This window comes from Manduca sexta, chromosome 4 (assembly GCF_014839805.1).
Source record: "Manduca sexta isolate Smith_Timp_Sample1 chromosome 4, JHU_Msex_v1.0, whole genome shotgun sequence".
Classification (NCBI taxonomy): domain Eukaryota; kingdom Metazoa; phylum Arthropoda; class Insecta; order Lepidoptera; family Sphingidae; genus Manduca; species Manduca sexta.
Genome location: NC_051118.1, coordinates 4,482,387 through 4,505,281, shown reverse-complemented (window position 1 = coordinate 4,505,281; position 22,895 = coordinate 4,482,387). Strand labels below are relative to the sequence as shown.

The 22,895-nt window shown below is 35.8% G+C and overlaps 1 protein-coding gene across 1 annotated transcript in view; it reads left to right on the top strand.

The window, feature by feature from the left end:
• The window catches only part of LOC115443018 (RNA-binding protein fusilli), a 173,842-nt gene that overhangs the window by 81,774 nt on the left and 69,173 nt on the right, over window positions 1-22,895 (top strand). Inside the window, 2 exon segments of the mRNA XM_037441051.1 lie at window positions 3,639-3,731; window positions 21,444-21,458. Of these exon segments, the coding sequence (XP_037296948.1) occupies window positions 3,639-3,731; window positions 21,444-21,458 (108 nt within the window).

Here is a 22,895-nt window from a genome sequence, read left to right as displayed (position 1 = left end):
CTACCCAAAATTATTTTTGCAATGTGCTTGAAAAATGTCGTCGACTCTCTGTTGCTATTTGAAGCGCAAATGATGCTTGTTGGCGGAATTTAACAGTCATATCTGCCCAAGCGAATATTCACATGATCACAGAGTTAACTTTTCCGTACGTACAACCTACTTCCTAGTACAAAATAAACATTGTAAATACTTAAGTAACAAAACCTTACAAATCCAGTCGGTGAAGGGCTTTCGTAATGAACCGCAGAAACATCTGATAATATTCACGCACGTGTAAATTGGACAATTATGGTCTAGGGTAAAGGCACCTGTTAGCGACAGTAATCATGGTTTTGACTGCCTTGGTGGCGCAGTTGTAATGCGCACACGGTACGAATACGACTGCCGCGCTGAGGGTTCGAATTCCGGGTCGAGCCTAAACAATTGTGACTGGGTATTCCCTACTTAAGAATTACTCAGTCGCAGTTCGGAGTTGGGAAGTTGACGGTGTGATACCCAGTGCCTCGGAAAGCCCGTAAGTTGTTGGTCCTGCACCTAATCTCTCTCCGGTCATGTCGGATTGCCGTCTCACCGAACTATGAGAGTGAAGGAACAGAGAGTGCACCTGTGTACTGCGCACACACTTGTACATTATAAATCTTCTGCATATAGACTGATCTCCGTTAAGATTGGCCGCTGCGACGGAAATTCGGTTAGGAGGGACTCGTTCAATGATGCGAATGCGGTGGACTATTTTAGCAAAAATAGCCTAGTTTAGAGTCGAACTGATTGGCGTGACGAAGGTTTTAAGTTCAAAACTAATATACACACATCTAACTTTTCGAAGTGTAATTTTGTGTTAATTATCGTTCGCTTCCATAACCAACAATTCATAAAAAATTTTGAAGGTATATGAAGTTTGTCAACCGCCAGCATCGTGGACTATGATCCGCATAGTAGGAGAGACCCATGGCCATTAGAAGAATAGCGTAAAATATGCTGTATTGAGATGTCTAATATGAAAAACATTAACGGATACAAATAACGTTTACAAGTAAAATTGGTTCCATAACTATTACATCAGAATTGTCGCTACAAATATGTCAGTAATAGTTACCTTTTCCCTACCAATCAACGTCATATTTCAATGTTAAAGCTCAAAATAACTGTAGTGTTTGATGAACAATTAACGGATTACTGACGAATCTTGTTTATATGCACGTCATTTTATTGTTATGTGATTTATAATACGCTATTAAATATCCCCATGAATAGACAGTTTAGTATTGCCTGGCCATGTTTATTCGACTAAATATAATCGAGAGCTTATCAAACAACTCAACGCAATCAAAACCTCAATATTTTAAAGTGTCTATCAAATTGTTTGTTGAAAAAATATCCCAATGACACACTTCGAAGGCTGTTGTAAGTTCTAAATCTGTTTCGTAATATCCGGGTGTTATAAAATATTGGTGGATCAGCATTGGACTTCGTTTTTGAGAGAAGTGGTGCCTGAAGGAGGAAGGGGAGGAAGGCTTTTGGTAATATCATTAACTTTTTGGAAGACTATGATAATTAAATAAAGTTTGTTTAAATTAAACAAACACACTCACGTAGTCCTGGATTTGTAAATAGGGGCGGCAGATTTCAGAGGACGCTCACTCGATTTAATTAATCATTCGTTTATTTAACTTTAGTGCCTTCCACAATACAAACAAATGGAAAATTATTAAGTATTTTAGGAACCTACATACATACATACATGAACCTACTTACATGCTGCGGCGGAAATAAAGTGGCCTACACTCATAAAAAATATAAATCCGGCACTGCATTCACGTCTCACCTGTTGCGTCTCTGCCTACCCCTTCGGAGATAGCAGAGACGTAACAGGTTGTAAGCCACTTTTTGATGCGTGCCTACCGAAACAGTCTTAATTACAAATTCTATAAGAATTTTAAATATATTTTTCATTAAGAATTCTACAATGTCGGAATTAAGTTCTCATCGTATTTCAATTTTCGTTTATATTTTTTGTTACCCGTTACTTAAAACGATTTCCAATTATAAAATGTCCATTTCGTTTTGTCTTTTTATATACTTTAATAATAAACACGATAATTACAACGCGTATTAGTTTTAAATGGAACGAATTGTTTTATTTTAATACTCCTTTAAAGTCTATCTTCCTTTTTTTGTTAATTAATAAACCCTTTTATCGATTTACAATTCGATTAGTTTTTGCGATCAAGAACACAGAAATACAATTAAGGAATTAAAGTTTATATATAAATCTTATTTTCTAACGACAGCAGTCTGTCTTCTCTTTAGGGGATATAGTTAATTAAACATTTTACATACTGAGGTCTACAGGGTCATTTCGACATTCTAGTATTACTGAAATAGCATAAACACTTTTTTCGATCTATCTTAAAAATGGACCAATAATTTTTTTTTGACGTGCTTACAATGAGTTATTTTGATTGTTTCATTCTCGAAATCGGATTGATCGGGATTGTGTTCGATTATTGAAACTGGCTGTGAAGCGAACACTCGAAAGTCGGGTGTAGTAAAAAAAAACTTACGTCAAACTCCTGGTTATAGCAGTAAAAAGCCATTCTCTTCCAATCGACTTTATCGTCATAGTCAAAAATAGACCAAAATTTTAATTTATTTATTTATTTATTAGACGAAATTATAACATCAATTGCAGTTAACACTAATACGATGCTATAACTAATATACATATTAAGTCCTTAATTTATAATCATTTTAGTTTTTTTCTACACACTTATATGCTGCTTCAGTTAATTGGTTTTTTAAAGAGATTATTCGTAGTCACATATCTCTCGTACTGCATGCGCCGTCAAGTATGGCACGAATTACTCAAGGTCGATTTGTTAAGGGAGTCTCCTTAATGGACAATAATGTTACTACCAGAAGAGCTGCTTGCTCGTTTCATTTATATGTATAAAAAAAGTTACTGGTTTACGTCAAGGTGCATGTGTGAACATCGCGTCAATGTTTTGTTTATGCAAGTTCGCGAAGGTTAGTTGATGTTCAAAAATAACCATGTGTTTATTTGTTGTTTGTTTGTGAAGTTGCGAATGGATTGTAATATTGTTGTACGCTAACAAGTTATGGAATGCGAAGTAGATTTTTTCAGTCTTAACTTTGTAATAGAGTTTTTCTGAGGATCATTGATATTTTAGAAAATATTACGGCAGATTGAAGTACGAATCAATAAATAGCAATGTTTAAGAATAATTATTTTTAAAGTAATTATTAAAAAAATGGCAATACTTTTATGATTATTTATTCCCAAATATATATACTTACCCTATCATCATCATCATAATCAGCCAGATAAAGTCGACTGCTGAACATAGGTCTCCCCCAAAGATTTCAAGACGGACCTATCGAAGGCTGCTTGCATTCAGCCTATAAAACCATGTAAAATTATTATATATTCGTGTTACAAATATTACTTTTCAACTTTGTACTTATCCCATACTTGTAACATTTTCGTCAAATTTATAATTGACTATCATATTATAACTAATTTAGTACACAACTGTAAAAAGAAACGCCATTAAGAATTTGTATTCAAACGTCAAGTACCTTGTTAAATTTTATTGACAATAATATCTTGATTGCAGGTTATCGGAGAGCGGGAGTACGCGGTGCGGCCGACGCGACGCCCCTCGGAGGAACTGCAGACGGGACAGCCTCTAGACGTAGTTGTACAACAGGTAACTCACGATCTCACCTATACCAGGCCTGGATTTGTAAATAGGCCGTATAAGCCACGACCTATGAACAGCTGCCTGTTAGGGGCGGCGGAGTTCAGAGGACGCTCACTCGATTTAATTAATCATTCGTTTATTTAACTTTAGTGCCTTCCATAAAACAAACAAATGCACAATTATTAAGTATTTTAGAAACTTAGATACATACATAAACCTATCTACATGGGACGGCGGAAATAAAGAGGCGTACACTCATAAAAAATATAAATCCGGCACTCACCTACCCACTTCTGCTAGTAGGATATATTTTATATACGCCCAGATAGCGACCACCGTACACAAGGTGTTCGTTATTCTATATCAATAGTGTTGGCAATTTTCACATTTTACAATAATTCTAAATTAATATTCCTTTTTATTTGGAAAATATTGTAATTAAAAATAAACAAATAGGCATAAATAAATAAGTTAGTTGGCAACACGATGACAGCCGATAGCGGCCAACGGACAGGCGTGCATTCAAAAGAAAGGAATCATCACGATATGTCGACGCAGGGATCTATGCATCTCAGTGGCGAAGAATCGATATAACCCGATTTCTGCCGGCTTCTCTTTTGTTTTTTATATACTTAGAATCACTAGAGCGATTTGCAGACTGCATTTATGAACATTTGTAGTGCTTATATGTAGTGTCGGGTTCTCTTTTGGAATATTTCACCTTTCGCCAGTGATGTATCTAGTTATTAAGAATACAGTTTATGACTAAGAATAAGTATTTTATCTTTATTTCAAGAATGGTCAAGATCTGCTAACAATAGGTTATTTTGTCGAATTATAAAAAAGGGATTTTTATCTATATCTATTTATTTATTTATTTATTTACTATAATAGGAACATCAACAGTACATATATTCAACAGTCTAATACACTTTACACAGGCTTAATAACTAATACATGTACCAATTAAAGATGTACACAACATTGCTTGAGAAAATTGCATACTTAGCTTAACCGCGAATAACTGAGGAATACAATATAATATAAATGTTATAACATGCCATTAAAAAGAACTTCTACATTTTTTTATAAATCTATTAAGGGAATCGAAAAATATATCAATATCTGGCACTTTTGTACAAACTTCATTATAGGTAGCGGAAATCCTACGTATGGGCGAATGATATCCAATGTTTGTTCGGCTTTGTAGTAGGTGGAAGAGTTCTGTTCGCGGCTGCCTGGGGAGCCGATGTGGTATTGATAACCCAAAGCGCTCCAATAAGTGCTCACACCGAGAAAACCCATTGAGACATCTGTACAAAAATACAAGATCATGCTGCCTCCGTCTATTTCGTAAAGAAGTCATATTAAAGAAAGCGAGACGATCTTCATAAGGACATCGGTGTGAGATACCTTGTGAGGTGAACGCTAAGTGTCTCGTGAATGCACGTTGTACAGATTCTATGCGTTGGGAATGCACTGAATAAAATGGATTCCAAACAACACTAGCGAATTCTAAGCGGCTACGAACCAAGGAATTAAACAATAAAATCTTTGTTGAAGGGTGAAATGTCTTTGCGTTTCTCTTTACAAACGCTAACATCTGTGACGCAGCATTAACAACCTGAGAGATGTGACACGTGAATTTTAATTTGCTGTCGAGAATAACACCAAGATCTCGCATTTCAGAGGTTATCACTAGTTGTTCGTTGCTAATGTTGTAAGATGACAATATTGGATGCGTTTTTTTTGTGTACCGATTATAGGAACATTTGGTCGAATTTAATACCATACAATTAGTGTCACACCATGACTTGATGTTATCAAGATCTGACTGGATCAGTTCAGTGTCATTGTGTGTCTTTATTGTTTTATAAATTTTAAGATCGTCAGCAAAAAGTGCATAATTACAGTGACGAATGTAAGAGGTAATATCGTTGACATACACTATAAATAGAAGGGGGCCCAAATGCGAGCCCTGAGGTACACCAGATTCAGCAGTATACTCATGAGACGCGTAACCTTTGACAACAACCACCATTGGACGCATGTACAAATAGGAACGAAACCAAGACAACAATGATCCAAATACACCGTAAGTGGACAGTTTTTTAACCAAGCGTGAGTGGTTTACTTTATCAAAAGCACTGTTAAAGTCTGTGTATATAGCATCGACTTGGTGACCCTTGTCTATTTCTTGGGACAAATCAGAGACAAAACAAGTTAAGTTCGTTTGTATTGATCGACCTTGCCTAAAGCCATGTTGGTGGGGCGATAGGTATTTTTCAAAGTGACGAGCGAGTATTGGCTGCAACAGCGATTCAAACAATTTTGAAAGACAAGATAAAATTGCAATGGGTCTATAATTTTTTATATCGTCCTGAATTCCCTTTTTAAATATTGGAATGATTAGCGCTTTTTTCCATTCGGTGGGAAAAGTACCCTTCTCCAGTGAATAATTGTAAATAACAGTAACAGGTATAGCTAAACCAGATGCACTACGTTTAAAAAATATCGGTGGAATGGAGTCAGGTCCAGCGCCTTTGTTCACATTTAGCTGTTTTAATTTTTGAAAAACATCTTTGGTACTAAATTTTATAATAGACGGAACACAGTCAGTAATTAAGCCTGCGCTATCCAAGATGTTTGAATCTGTATGGCCGTTGTGGGAGTATATAGAAGAGAAGTGTGACGCAAACAGATTGGCAGTATCGGATCCGCTTTCAGCCCAGGTATCGTTCAGGTGCATCCGCGAAGGGTAGGAGTTATTGTTTCCGCGCTTATGTTTCACAAATTGCCAAAATAATTTAGGATCTTTAGCTATAGCTAATTCAATTCGGAGCTTGTAATCAATGTAGCATTGATTTATCAGTTTATGACATCTAGCACGAATCAGTTCATATTCAATTTTATCGCGAGGGTTTTCATATTTACGATATCTTGACCTACATTTGTTTTTTTCAGCAAGCATTCTAATTAATGAATACGTAAACCATGGCGGAAATTTCGCCTTTCTAATGGAGTGCATTGGGACATATTTCTGAATAATATCCCTAACTATCTTGTAAAATCTTGATACCATTTCATCCACTGTACTACAGCCCGAAAATTCAAAATGCCAATCCGTGATCCTTAACGCGTCTACAATAGAATCATAATCTGCTTTAAAGTAATTATATTTAGCTTTATACTTGTCGTGTAGACTTGTTGCCCTAGTATTTGTAATACTATACAAAACATGTGGGTGATGCTCGTCAAGTCTGCTGAGAGGTTGCAGTGGTCTATCTACCTTGCCATCACGTATTGTGCTTAGAATCAAGTCGAGTATCCTACCATTACTGTTAGTTATATGATTGTATTGTTGCAGCTCGTTTGACGCAATGCAATCAATAAGATCGCATTCCATTTTACTGTTAAAATTATAAGGTATCATACATCCAGCATCCTCATCCCTACTCCACTGCATGCGACCAAGATTAAAATCACCCATTATAATTACATCGTTAAAATAATTAAAAACATCACTCAAGCTATTAATAAATATTGTTTGAGTATCCAAGATTGGTGGAGATGGCAGATAAACCGCACATAGAGCAATTTTTTTAAACACATTGTTTAATTTGATATTCAACAATACCCACAGATCCTCACAGGCAGATTCATGGTTAGAAAGTCTACAAGATTCTATGTCACGTGATACTGCGATAAGAACACCTCCACCATCACGCTTAGGAACACAGTTGGATTTGGCATTGTTTGTAACACTAGATACATTGCAGAGGCGATCCCGGCGATATACGATATACCTAGCATCTATAAATTCGTTATTATACACATTCGCATTAAGCCAGGTTTCAGTAAATACGATCACATCATAGGAACATAAGAGAATATTATTATAGAGCTCATCAGTCTTTGTCCTCATACCCCGTATGTTTTGGTAATATATTGTGAATGTTATCAAAATAAAAATACAACAACATTTGCCGAGAATATTGGTAAACAAGTTGAATCAGCTAAATTACTTTATAAGCTTTATGCTTTCAGTGCTACGAATAAGCAACGCCTGACATGTATCGTCCTTACGAACATAAATGCGACCATTCCTGACCCATACATATTTATAATTTGACTCTTTAGCTTTTTTTCTTGCTTCAGCATGTAGAGATTTGTTAGATGGTGTAAGATGCTCAGCTACAAACACTGGAAAAATTTTGCCACCGATGCCTAAATTTTGGGAATTTAGTTTACTTTCTGGATTCTTCTTGTTGAAATTATAAACCGCAGCTAGTAGAATGTCACGCTGACGTGGAGTACGGAGTTTGGCGATGACTGTTCGGGGTCTTGTACTATCTTTGTCCAATTTGGCTACGCGGGTGACTTGCGTAAAATCGTTTTCAGTAACAGCAGCGCCTACTGTAGTGCACAGCTGAGTGAGGCAGTTAACTAAATTCTCCCCACGGTGTTCCGGAATGCCATGCAGTTCCACATTACTATCGCGAAGGTGCTGTTCAGCTAAATTTAATCTGACTGAGAGATCTTTGACGGTTGATTTTAATTCAGCATTGTCAGATTGTAATCTATCAATAGTTGCAGTACTCTCTCGTAAATTGGTCATAACCGACTCGAACTTATCGTTGAAGAAAGACAAGGATTCTTTAAATTCGTTAATCTGCTGGGATATGTCAATGAACTTACTTGCAACAACTTCAGTGACGGTTTGTTTGATAATTTTGCAAATGTCGGTCTTAAAATGGTCGAATAAGTCTCTCATGGCATCCTCGGTCACATAAATGCTTCCAGGAGGTGAGTTGTGGTGTTCCTGCGGCGTGGAGTTTTTAGTTTTGGATGTATTTTTAATATCAGAAGTGTTATATAGGGAGTTAGATGAATCGTGTGTGTTCGTTATTGCAGTTTGCCCGTTGCGTACAGGTGTAGGAATGTCCATAATTTTGGATTGATTGTTGCGGCAGTTGTGACACTTCCAAGTGGCTCTGGTTTCAGCGGTCATCAAGTTAAACTTTTATCTGTGATATTACCGCACTGCAAGTCATATGTAGATTTGCAGTGATAGCAGGCAATGAATTTTCTGTTTGGAATTTTCATGTGACATCCAGCACATATTACAGGCATCTTTAGTCTTAAATTCAATGAGTCAGCGATAAACTTAAACAGTAGTATTTTTGCTTATAGCGCCCTCTATATTGTTTGTCTTCAGTGTGTATACATTTATGTTTTTGAATGATGGGTAAGTAGTTTAGGATAATTGTAACAGATGTCGTAATCAAGTGAGTTCTAATTCACTGCCTTTGCATATCTATAATCATTATTTATTCAAAAAAAAATCCGTTAGATGGAGTTTAAATGATATGCTGCTAGTGTTGATAAAAGTCCAGTTGTTATTTGAATAAAACAACGGTCACTTTTGAGTTGTAAATGTTGTTAAACAGTTAAGTGAATAATTGTTGCTCACCTCTGCCCTTGAAACAAGTATATATTCTCTTGCTGCGCTTGAATGTAATAAGAGTTTATGGAGCTTATTATACTATTATATATCTATACTATTATATAGATCTATACTATTTTTATCTATATCTATACTGAAGAGTTTGTTTGTTTGAACGCACTAATCTCGGGAACTACTGGTTGGAACTGAAAAATTCTTTTAATATTGGATAGCCCTTTATCTGTGGAAGGCTATAGGCTATATATCATCAGGCTATGACAATTAGGAGCGAAGCAGTAATGAAAAATGTTGCAAAACCGGGGAAAATTTATTACTCTTGAGAGTTTCCGTTGCGTGTGCTGCGTAAACGGTTAAAGTTGCTATCCGGGGCGAATTTAAAGTATGACTCATCACGGAAAACTAAATATGGAATAACTTTCTAACGCAAGCAAAAGCTAATAATTTTATAAAAGCGAAAGGGAGATTGTATTACTGATATATAAAAATAACTCAATTAACCTATTTATCTAGGTCGTGCTAAACAATATTGTCCGCCAGAAATGAAATAAAGCTCTTAAAGTAAATTAATCATTCATCATAATTTTAATTTATTTACGAGTGTCTTAATGATTTGAAAACACGGAAAGGTTTCCAAGGATTTTCCTGTAAAAGGGACTTCATCGTGGATATTATAAATCATCGTCTATGATATTTATAAATTATTTGTTTGTTTAATCATTTAATTATAAATTTAATCAAGGAAACGTAGAGTGCATGTAATTTATAGAATATAATCTTGTGTATTTTTTTACTTCTTTGCTCGAGAACTGCTACGTGAAATTAAATAGGTAAATGTTTATCAAATTAAATTAGTAAAAATTTACCGAGCACATTTCCATGCTCCGGGCTGACACTGAACTGAACTTTTCAACCACGTAATATCAGCCATACATCCTAGGACTAGAATGTATGGTCATGCTACGAGTCTAATTTCTAAGTCAGCAACACTTCAGACAGTATAAATAAATCAAACTAACTATTGAGTAAATTTTCAAAGATATCCTTAACGTATTGAACTATTTAGTAAACAAAGCTCAAGCTGTTATTTAACAGGTTATTCTCAGCTAAGTCAGCGTTCAATAAACAAAACAGCTGTCAAAATTCGTCATAAGCCGTATTTTTTTTTCCCGCAGTAAAAATCCATGATATGCCATTCTTGAACGTGGAGAGATGAAGAATGGTTATGTCGGACTCCCCTTTTTCTCATCTCTTTTGGGGCTTAGAGGTCCCCTTCTTTCGGCACCATATGTCGAAAGAAGCCGCGTATTCAACGCTACGCGGTCATGACCCCTGATAGCCCCCTTTTAGTCGTCTTTTACGACAACTAACGACGACTAGAGCTATCATTTGAGATGTTGATATCTGTTTATTTACCCCCGTGCCTCGGAATGCACGTAAAGCCGTTGGTCCTGCGTCTGATCTCTCTCCGGCACATGTCGGATTGCCGTCTCACCGTACTATGAGAGTGAAGGAACAGAGAGTGCACCTGTGTACTGCGCACACACTTGTGCACTATAATATCTCCTGCTTACCTGGCTGATCTCCGTTGAGATTGGCCGCCGTGGTTGAAATTCGGCTAGGAGGAGGTTATGGTTATGCTTATTAAATAGCAACCAACTCAAGATGCTGGCTTTAACTTGATAGCGTCTCAGCTGATATCAGAGCGAAACTGAGCGGCATTCATTAACGAAGCCCTTAATATGGGTTTATGTATAACTTCAAATTCGTGGCAGTATATTGTGGTTTACATTGGAGACTGGCAGAAGATACATGGGTTATCCGACATAACATCAATTATATATAGCCCAGCCGTCGATCGTCAATACAATAATACAATTACTCTAGTGTACAATTAATATTGTAAATTTATAATTTATGTTACGACATTTTAATAAGTACGTCCAATGTAATTAACGAAACATGTTATTATGTCTGATTGTTGAGAACTAATTGCATGCAAAAAGGAAAATAAGAATTCTTAGAACTTAAGGTGGTAGCTCAAGGTCCATTTTCATACATTTTGTTTCGGCTTTAATCTGGGTAACTAAACAAGTATTGGCAAGTAAAGATTTTAAATTCACGTCTAGTTAGTGATTAGTTCTCGCAGTTGAAAGAAAAACGTAAAAATAATTAATAATCATGGATATTTCGGCCTTTAAAATTTAATATGACGAAATTTTAAAGGCAGAAATATCCATGATTATTAATTATTTTTACATTTTTCTTTCAACTGCGAGAACTAATCACTAACTAGACGTGAATTTAAAATCTTTACTTGCCAATACTTGTTTAGTTACCCAGATTAAAGCCGAAACAAAATGTATGAAAATGGACCTTGAGGTATCGCCTTAATCTTATTCAGATTATGCGCGTGGAATATATTTAAATGAGGAGAGATATAATGCATTTTTTAAAGTACTTATTACCTGTTCTTGTCTTAAAAAAACTCGAGATAAGTTGGTAAAGATTTAAAAATAAGGAAAGCCAGGCTACATTATTGTGGAGTCTATAATAATAACATCAGCCCTGTATTATATACTGTCACACTGCTGGGCACGGGCCTCCTCTACTACTGAGAGCGGTTAGGCCTTAGTCCACCACGCTGGCCTAGTGCAGATTGACAGATTTTGCTCTCAAAATTCCTATAGAGAACTTCTCAGGTATAGGTACTTACGATTTTTTCTTTTTTTTATTACATAATCCCACCTAAATGCTATTAGACTTCGAATTACACTATGCTACCGCGTCGAAAGTCATGGCAGGTAAAGATTTATTATCGCTCGTATAATTGCGGTAATGTTTACGTACATTTTTTAATTTATAGCTTCGACTCATTGGATTTATTAGTTTACGAATATAATAAAACGTATGTAGGGATGTGTAAAGTCCACCTTGCGATTTCCATATACGCTTGAGTATCAAACTATCCGAACTATGAAACTGAAAGTCATGTCACCTTCCTTTCATGCACCTACCATGGTTGTCTCTGCACCACCCTAAGGTTAACTGGTAGAGAATGCCTATGGCATTAAATTCGCCTGTATATTAAGTGAAAAATAAATAAAAGTCGCTGCTACAAAATTTTTATTATAATAGATTGATAACATCTTGATATTTGTCGGTTGCTTCAATTATATGAATTAGGGAAAATTAATGTTATCCATCTAATAATTTAAAATCTGACAATATAACAGTGAAAAGAATTGATACTACTTACATAGCTGTTAGTACTCATGGTTTATCACTTGTGGATGAACAGGGAATGTAAGGTCAACAATTAGGAAACAGTGGCGACCAGCAAAAACAGATTAATCGAAATGTTTGTCCAAATGGATAAAACTTGATTTTATTAAAGTAAAAATACCCACAACAGAAATATGATACCCATATTATAACCAAAAAGTGTTGATGGCAATTGGAAAACCCCAGTACTGTCATCAGGTTATATGGTAAACCAATTAGGCTAGTTATTATAGAACCCTTTGAATCATTATTCAGTAATGCTACTTACATAGATACAAATGTCAATTTGATTTATTTGTGCACTTATTATTTTCAACGGTAGCAATTTACCGGGATAAAAAGTAGGCTACGTGGTAGTCTGGAATGGACTAACCATGTGCTAATTTTTGTCCACATCAGTTCAGAGGTTTCCGCGTTTACTTCTTACAACTATTTAACAATCTTTCGAATTTATACTTAACTAGCGACCCGCCCTGGCTTTGCACGGGTGCAATGCTGATACTAAATACGCTACAGAAAAACTGTGAACGTTGTATATAAAAACGCACGGGTATAACATAACAAAATAACAGTATTTCTCCACTATTTAATGGATGTTATTATACATATAAACCTTCCTCTTGAATCACTATCTATTAAAATAAACCGCATCAAAATCTGTTGCGTAGTTTTAAAGATTTAAGCATACAAAGGGACAGAGGGACAGAGAAAGCGACTTTGTTTTATACTATGTAGTGATATCGACGAATGAAAGGGTAATTGACTTAAGCTACATTTTTTTTCCAAAAATTTTAACTAGGTTAAAAAAACAGAAAAAAGTGCTGAGTTTAAATATGTATGAAACTTAGTCTCGCAAAAGAATGTCGCATATATATTAATGAAGTCAGAAAAAAAATAAGAATGACATGTTTATTGGGTTAGCAGCTTGTTCTTGTTAAGACTTAGCTCATCACAATTAATTAAATGTAACACTATTCTAAGCTATAACATAATGTAATAATGTGAATACCGTTGGTGGACCTAAGAAAATGAATAAATAAATAAATTTATATTGTGCCTATAAGTTCATGACACGCATGATAAAAATTTACACGTTATCCAATGCCAGTCACTTTGATTACGTCTCCGTTCGATTAACACCTGCTTGATTAGTCATCAGTTATCATGCGCAATTAGTTTAATTCGTGAAGAATATAGTATTCTGTATAATAAAGTGAACTTTTGCAGAGGTACAATTACAAATGTAACTTGCACAAAAAAAATACATAAAATAAAACTATTTACAGTTTTTATCGCGGTGATTTATATTATAATTTTTCCCAACCTTTTGAAGACTTTGCAGCCTTCATGCACAAGCCTGGGATCCAGTTCTACATTTAATTAAATCGGAACCCTAAAGACCGGCTGCCAGACTTCAAGACACTGTGAGCTAATTCTACATAGACTAGACCGTTAACAGCTAAAAAAATATATAAGAAAATGAAGAACTATAAAATGTAGGTAGATATTGTAATTTTCACTTGCGGATGACCAACAGTTCGCCACTGACTATGAAGGCTGCAAAGTCTTCGAATCGTCGAGAGAAAATAACAACATAAACACCGTAACACACATGACACGCTTCTATTGCATCGTGTACCACGCCATTTTCTTCATACCCTTTGATTTTTTAAATGCTCGCGCATTACCTACAGAGCTAACACGCTCCTATTGGCTGAATGCTATTGTCGCGTCATCGGGAGCCAATGGCAATGAATTTCCGAAGTAACCTGAAGTTTGATCCGAAGGTGGCTATGTCCTTTACCGAAGTCCGTCCGAAAGGTGTCCGAAGATATTCCCTGTATTAAATAAAACGTTCGCACACAATTGTAGAAGATATACTGATATAAAGCTGAAGGTTTTATTTGAACGCACAAACCTCAGGAACTATTATTTTCTTCACTAATAGGAAGCTATATTGCTCCTAAGCGCTATAGGCTGTTTTTCATACCGGGAATACTTTCAAGCGGGCGGAGTCGGCAATAAAAACAACAATTAAAATTCTCTTTGACATTTAAAAATATTTACATTCGTTTTAAAACGGGCCAGCGCTCTATAAAAATAAAGCACTGCCTCCAAGAGTCTACCCAACCTATTCTCAATATTGTTTCATTGCGGTACGATTGCAGTTCTAAGTTATTGGGTTTGGACATGTCGTTTAAAGTGAAATCTCTGCTCAGTCAAGCTAAGAGTTTAAAAAAGTATATATTATCTTCACCTGATTTCAAAAGGAGCTTTGCGAGACAAGCCAATATGGCGGAGTTTTGGAGGTGGTCATTTTAACCGAAATATAATTGTTAGTTCCAGCAACCGTTGTTTAACAGCAGCTATATAATAATATCAGCTTTGTATACACTGTCCCACTGTTGGGCACGGGCCTCCTCTACCACTGAGAGGGATTAGAAATTAGTCCACCACGCTGGCCTAGTGCGGATTGGTAGACGAAAACAAAATAATTACAGTTGCGGACATGTGGCGCCGTGCAATAAGCAGCCGGGTGCGCCTTGAGATAGCCTTCCACCAACATCTCAAAGATATGATATAACGCGATATATTACCACAATATTTAATAATGTATGATAACATTATCTGAATAAAAGTATTACTTTCGTGCTCAAGCGATATCGTTTGGAGTTTGACTATTAACGAAGGCGGATACATATTTATACAGATGAGGAAACAAGCAAGGCCCTCTGACGGTAAGCACACGACTGTCGCTCAAAAGTGAATTTGAAAAAAACAAAAACACCACCCGAACTTTGAATTGCAAACACGTGGTATCTCACTGCGCTTACCACTACACACATACAACATCACGCAAAGAGGCGCAATCGCACCCACTTTTCGCCAAGTGTGTTCCGTCCATAATGTGATAAGGCGAGCCTATCTCCATATTGGGGACAAATTCCAGACTCGAGGCTGACACCGAGCAGAAAAATCCAAATATCACTTTGTCCGACCCGGGGTTCGAAGCCAGGACCTCAGAGCGCTTGCCACTAATAATGGCGAATTCCTTTATACTAACTTTAACATAGCTAAATGAGAACAAACAGCTATCACACCTTACAGTAAGCAGTTATAATTGACCCAATGCCACATACCAGAATTCGAGCTGATTTATGAGCATAAGTCTAATAAATTTGCCCAACATGGAGATCGAACCCAAGACCTCAGTAAGGCAATTTAATAATAAAATTACACCATCGCTGCATTCAAGTAAATATCTCTATAGAGAATGGAGATACTTTGTAGCCAGTGTTACTATTGGACATAATAAGACATCTCATATCTCAGGATGACAAACACAGTGGAATACCAAACTTTATTCAAGGTATTGAATGGTTTGTCTACTCTTTATGTGCGGTCGTATTGCTTACCTTACGAACGGCAAGTTCTTGTCATTCAAAATAATAAAAAAGATATAATAAATGTGCCCTCAGGACAAAATTACAGGAAGCGAGAGAACTGGATTTCGTTTCGCAGGCCCTTCATTACGCCGCGCCCGCAACGGTACCATTCGAGATAAAATCTGAACCAATTTTAATGATATTGTGTTATGCTTATTACTTGTTGCTTTTTTTTAATGGACGTAATTCGCTCAATACGAACGTTTCGAAATTATGTTTGGATTTCACTGTATTTAATAATGTTCAGTGTAGTTCATAATTTTTTACAGATTTTATATTTTTTGGTGGTAGGATATATTTTCTATTGTGATAGCGACTACAGAACACAAGGGGTTAAAACCCGTCATAGTGGCCCATGTATATCGCGTTCCGGGGTCAGCCTGTGTATATCTGGATGCAACAGGCCGGCATAATTGTGTCCACTGTTGAAGAGTAATCATCTCTCGTCAATCGATATTCTATTGGACTGCACTACACTTACCATCATTTGCAGTAGGGCCACATTGCCATGACCCGTATTTAAAAAAAAATCCCTTCTAAAATTCAGACCGCTTCGATGACGTGGCTACATTGGTCGCGCGGGACCAAACCGCTCTGAAGTCTCGGATTCGAATCCCCGTTCGTGCAGTGGTATTGGGTTTTTCTGCTCAGTATCAGCCTGTAGCATTGAATTTGTGTCCGATATTGCAACAAGCTCGTCCGCCATTATGAAACGGAACGCACATGGCGAAAATTAGGTGTCATGCTTGCACCTCTCATCTCCGCCTATCAATTCGGAGATAATGACGTAATGTGTGTGTTTTTTATTTTAAATTCAGAGAGCACGAGGGACGCGGTAATAGGTTACTGAGCGAGAGCTCTTTATTATCAAAAAGTTCCGAACTTTGTCCAGTAAATGACCATAGGCTCCAACTACACGGGACAAAAGGTAGCTGACAAAAGTTACATACTTAATCACGCTTCTATCCTATAGGTTAGGCAAAGACTCGATTGCCACTTGCACGATTCTGGCATACTTCTCTCGCTTCCTCCACCTTCATCAATCTTTTCACGCTTTGAAAGTTGCTAAACTCTATCTACCCTAGAAAAGGAAAACGTGATCCTACACAGTATTGTCAAGCCAAGTGCACGAAGTCCGAGGCCGTCCAGTCTCCACTCCCTATAAGTGTGGTTAAGGCTTCCGAAGCCCCTTAGTACTTACCCGGGAACAGGTTTGCAAAGGCTGCGACGCGGAAATCGGTTTTTGGAGGTCGCTGCTCTCGATTACTTTCAAATTTTCACGAGTTAAGTAAGTTAATTTATTACGTTTGAGTTCAATTTTGAATAACTTAATCTGTGAAATAAATTGGAGGGCATTTTTATTGCTTGGATAAACGAGACGGGTATATTGTCCGCCTTATGGTAGGGGATAAGGCCGCCCTAGTAGCAACACCATCCAAAAGAAAATCTTACGTGGTGCGGCACTGCGCTCGTCATTTTGACACATAAGATGTTTGATTGACACACGATTCTATTTATTTGGAGTAAAAAAAACAATTGTACATCAAATTTTATAAAAGTAAGTTGACATATACTTAATCGGAGATAATAATCGTACAACTAACTACGTTATCCATAGTTTTTACATAGATTGGCTTCGTCGTCCTTCAAACTCTGGGTTCTATTTATACCGCCAAACAGCAGCATATATGCACTTTTGTGTGCTGGTTTGAAAGACATAATAATTAATATATATTATTATTTGAGACTTAAAATCTTGTGTCATGGTAACGAGCGCCGTGTTATGCAAAAACTTTGTAATTCAGTCCGGCGAATTCGGAAGCTTTCTCGAACCCTCAGAACCGTCTCACGTGCGCAGAAGCAGGCCACAGCAGGTATCAGTTGGTATGATCGTAAAAATTCATAGGCAACCAAACCAAAGGGCATTTAGATGACATCTGGTAATGCCTAGTCCGATATCACTATTCTTCCGATCCCCAGGTTCAAGTATGGCATCCATAACAGTGGCGAAAGGTCCATATGACCCGATTCCTGCCAGCTTTCCTTTATGTAGAATTTCTGTAGAACCTAATTATCATCAGAACGAATTGTAGACCTATATGTATCCAGGGTCAGGCCAAAAAAGTAAATGTGACTGGGTTTTCCCATCTTAAAATTACTCAGTCGAAGCCTGGAGTCAGGAACTTGGCGGTGTGATACCCTCTTGAAATTTGGCAAGGAGGGATTATTATTACTATATTTAGTATCGGATTCCCTATACGAAAATTTCGCCATTCGCCACTGATCCATAATATGAATTTTTACTGGCTGAAAAATAAAAGATTTGTAATAAATAAAATCTGTATAGTCTACCTTTTATGGCGGTCGTATCGCTTACTCAAACAAGCATGCTCGTCTCGTCATACGACTGCAATAAAAAAAAACTATCCTAAATTCATAGAATCGTTGGTCGTTTTAATCCATTTACGAAATTAGATCACTTTGCATAGCACCTCGAGTGGTTATTGTCATTGTCAAGGACGGCATGGAACTAGTTCTATAAGGCAGGCAGAGGGCATCGCGGCAAAAAATAACTCCGAGATAAACTTAATAAGCTTTTAAAAACATAATTTTTTATGTAATTATAGTCATATCTTATCGTGAGTTTTTAGTGGTAAATAAACCTGGGGATAAATTTTATATCTTTTATTTTTTGCACTAGCTTTTGCTTACGGGTCCGTCGAAGTAAATTTTACCTAAACAAAAAGCCTTATTTTCCTGCTGACGAAAGAAGAATACCTCCTTAAATCATTATAGTATGCATTTTACGTATTTTTTTTTTATTTCATGTCTACATTTAATATATTTATAATTCTTTAATATCTGTATGTCATATTATTGAAGTTATACTTTTTTTGGTGCGTTAGGGAAAAATGATGAGAGTATATTTTTAGAAAGATCTTTATCTGGTTACGTCGAAGTATAACTTCTTACGTGCGTACGTAAGTACACATGTTTTTTTTATATTTATTGTTGTATTTTTATACAGTAACAGATTTTTTGATGCACTTACCTTGTTTATCTCTGCACCACTAAAGTTGACTGAGGCAATGCTTACGGTAGTAAGTCCTTTCAATATTTAATTGTATATGATATGCCAATAACTACCATTTGTAATATCAATTTGTAAGATAAAAATAACTGTAGCATACATTCGGTTTAATCGCGTTTTCTCAATAAAATTTAATGAAAAGATCTGGTTAAATCCAGTGCATTGTAGGCATATTTTCCTTATTGAACTGAATGATGTACGAGCAAGTAACTCGTCTGGTGGTAAGCTACGACTTCGAATAAACGACGACTTCGCATAAACAGCTATAAAACCTAGAGTATTGAAATATCAGGAAGAGCATTACACTCAATTATGAAAGTCACAACTATAACCCCTTTGATCCCGATGGTAAGTGGAGTGGTGTCGAATTGAATATCGACTGACGTGATAATTAGCTCAATCGACACAATTATGCCGGCCTCTTGAAACTGAATTTAAACGGATTAACCAAATGTCAGAGTTTAAAAATAGTTGTTTACAAAATATTCGCCCAAGGTCAAAATTACACATACAGATGAGTTAGCAGAATTCGATTATTGTGGTTTCAGGTTCTAATTTAAGGTCAGGCGAAACACGTCAACTCATAATCAAGCTTATTTGCGTGACGTATTTGTCTGCAAAGATTGAAGCAATTCGAGCAACGCGGAAAATTATGTTACACTGGCTTTTGCCCGCGTCATCCCCTGTGTAAAAACTCACGCCCGTATTCATAAACGTTATTTATCTAAAGACGGAGCATTGCTGTGATAACAAGTCGGTTTCTCAGCTTTGTTTGTCTGACAGCTTGCTGTTTGTTCAACTTTATCTGACAGCCGACTAGATTCAAATTATATCTCAATATTAGCCAATCACAACCGCCCTATGTCTACGCACTGTGAAGGCTGCCATGCCGTCAGCACTCAGACTTGTTATCACAGCAATGCTCCGTCCTTAGATAAATAACGTCTATGAATAAGGGGGTTAGAATACTCTATATATCAGTAAAAGACCTATGTTATCAGAAGCAGATCAATTAAACCTGATTTTATTCTTTATAAAACATTTTCGCTTGTTTCCAATAGCACAAATTTTTATTGAGGGTTTGGTAGCACTGCTGTCTACCAGAGATACAAGAGTAACAAGTCTGTCCAACATAAATAATTAGTATGTATAACTTCACTATCTAAACTCCGTCCTGAGACTGAGAATTACGGGAATTCTATTTCTTATGCTTCTATAAAAAATCTCTCCTTTCAATCATAGGATCTTGTTCGTCAGGAAGGCAGCCTGTTCCTAACTGTACCAATGCGGGTTCGACGTCCGCCGCAGACTCGCACAACGGTGCTTGGTGACAAACATCGCGAATTTATTTCGTATATTAAAGACATTTATGAGGATTTGGAAAATTAAGCTTTTTTTGGATATGCTGAAGAAGTTGTTTTTTTGCACAAATTAAATTCATTTTAAATGCGTTATTAAAACTTTACGTATTTTTTTAATAATAAATATTCATAATTAACTGAATGATTTTATTCTTATGGGGTTAGCATACAACTTTGAAGATCTTGACTAAAGATTTTTAGATTTAGTCAGATTTTTTAAGTCAAGTCGTTTAAAACAAGAAGGTATGGCAAGTGGATGGGTCACTTGCAGAGTCGCTGGTGAAATATAGCTCTGCTGCCTATGAATTTGACGGTATGATACTTAGAAGTAAAAAAATGCTGATAAATTTGGATGTCTCGCATGCAGATGCACTATGGCTTAGAATAACATAATATAACCTACTTTTTATTCTAGAAAAGTAGGTACAAAAGAAGTTTTTTTATCCTGGGAAAGGTTTTTCATGTGTGCGAAGTTGCGAGCAATGCCTAGTTCTAAACAAAGTCCACCATGACGCCACGCTACACCTCGGTGCCGCCATGGTGGTATAAATCCGATGGTCATTGTTATTTAGTAATTGAATTACCTCCATTGAAGATCAGAAATCTCTACAACTTACTAACTCTTTGTCACCATCTTCATAAATATTTGTTGCACATGCATGATTGAGAGATTATAATAATAGGAAATTGGCCATTATAAATTATCAGATAAATGAAGTTTTACATAATACTTTTATATTTTACCAGTCATGCCGGTATTTCATATTGTATTCGGTCGAAAAATATTAATGTATTATACCGCCGTGCTAAGCGCAAAAGCGGTATGTCAGGGAAACCTTATTTCGAAAAAATCGAAGTTTTATAAAGATAGTTCTATAGTTTTGTATCTAAAATTGAGATAGAGAAACTCTTTTAAGGATTTTTTTTAACAAGTTCTAAACAAGATACCGTTATTTACGTAAGTTCATTGGATGGGTATTTCTTTAAGTTATCTGACGACATAAAAATCAAGATTTAGATATTTTTTTTGAGATACCGCTTTTTAGCTTAGTACGGTATATATCTAGTAAGTTTGAGCAAGGTATTGTTTTTCGTAAGTTTCGGATAAAACCGTCACAATTTTTTTTGATTTTTAAGCGATATGATTGTTAAAAGGCACTGTTATATTCAATGTTCAATTTATTTGTAACATTCAATATAAGGAAGTAGTTTAAACATATAAATCGAGATTTGTGATTTCTCATCTCTATAGATAAAGGTTATAATTGACTCCCAAAGGTCTTGAATTCGAATCCCAGACCGAGCAACATTTGTCGGTTTTTCATATAAGAGTAGAGTAGACGAAAACTAGATTACTCACGATTTATTATTTTATATTTATGTTTTTTTTTAATACGGTTACAGTTATGTTGGTATAATCTGAACCGGCCATACTAATTTCTTTTTACTTACATTAAATTGTTCACATACCTATGTGAATGTAATGTATAAAATTTAAATAGAAAGTGAGGAATTTTTAAGGCATCTTAAACTTAATATAATGGATATATATACTGATATATCTATGTATTGTCTGATTCAGTCCATCCTATCGTTTCCAATTATGTAGCAAAGGAGCTCTGTAATTTAGTGACCATCATTTATATGTGTAGGTACTGTTACTATTTTTCAATCTACGTGATTCTGTATGATACAATAGGGTTAATATGTTCTTGTGGACAAACCCTAAACAAATAAAGGAATAAAAAAAATAATTGTTATATTATTTTTATATTTTAATTTAAATTGACTGAGTTGTCGCCCTGTTTTATGTTTGCTTGTTTTGTATTCATACATAAAGTTGAAATAAACACTAGGCGTTATACTTCGCATATCACTGCCTCTTTGTACCCATGACATAAGCGTCACAAGACACAAAAGAATAATATACAGGATACAAACGTGTCAAGCCACGCAAAAGATTTTCCTTGAATCCTTGAGTTATAGCGAAGTGATAAACGTGACACTACATGGAATGGAAATATCTTGTTCGAGAAGATTCCTTAGTTTTTTGTTGCGTAGAAAAAAAATAGGATCGATATTATTAATAAAATTTTGGAATACGCTCGTTGACTTTTAAAATATATGGAAAAAAACAATTTTTCGGATTTTTTGTGTTATAATTTCCTTCAGAGGTTTCGAAGGCAGCAGCCTTCGTGGTCACGAGATGAATTAAAACCGCGATAAAATCCGAAAAACAGTTTTATTTCCTTATGTGTCAAGTGCTTTGGGAGCGTAGATTTATTTACCTGGAACAAAAATCATTCCTATTGTGTATATTTTCAACACAGGATTATTATAAAATAAAAGAATTTGTATCTGTGCATTCATAAAAAATATTTAACAGTTTCTACGTTTAATATTTTTAAACATTCAAATTTAAACATATCAACAGACAGAATGCCATATTTATTGGTTATAAATTATTGCAACGACCAAGTAGAATGCATTTTTAATCTAAAAACCTACACAAAATTATTTTTT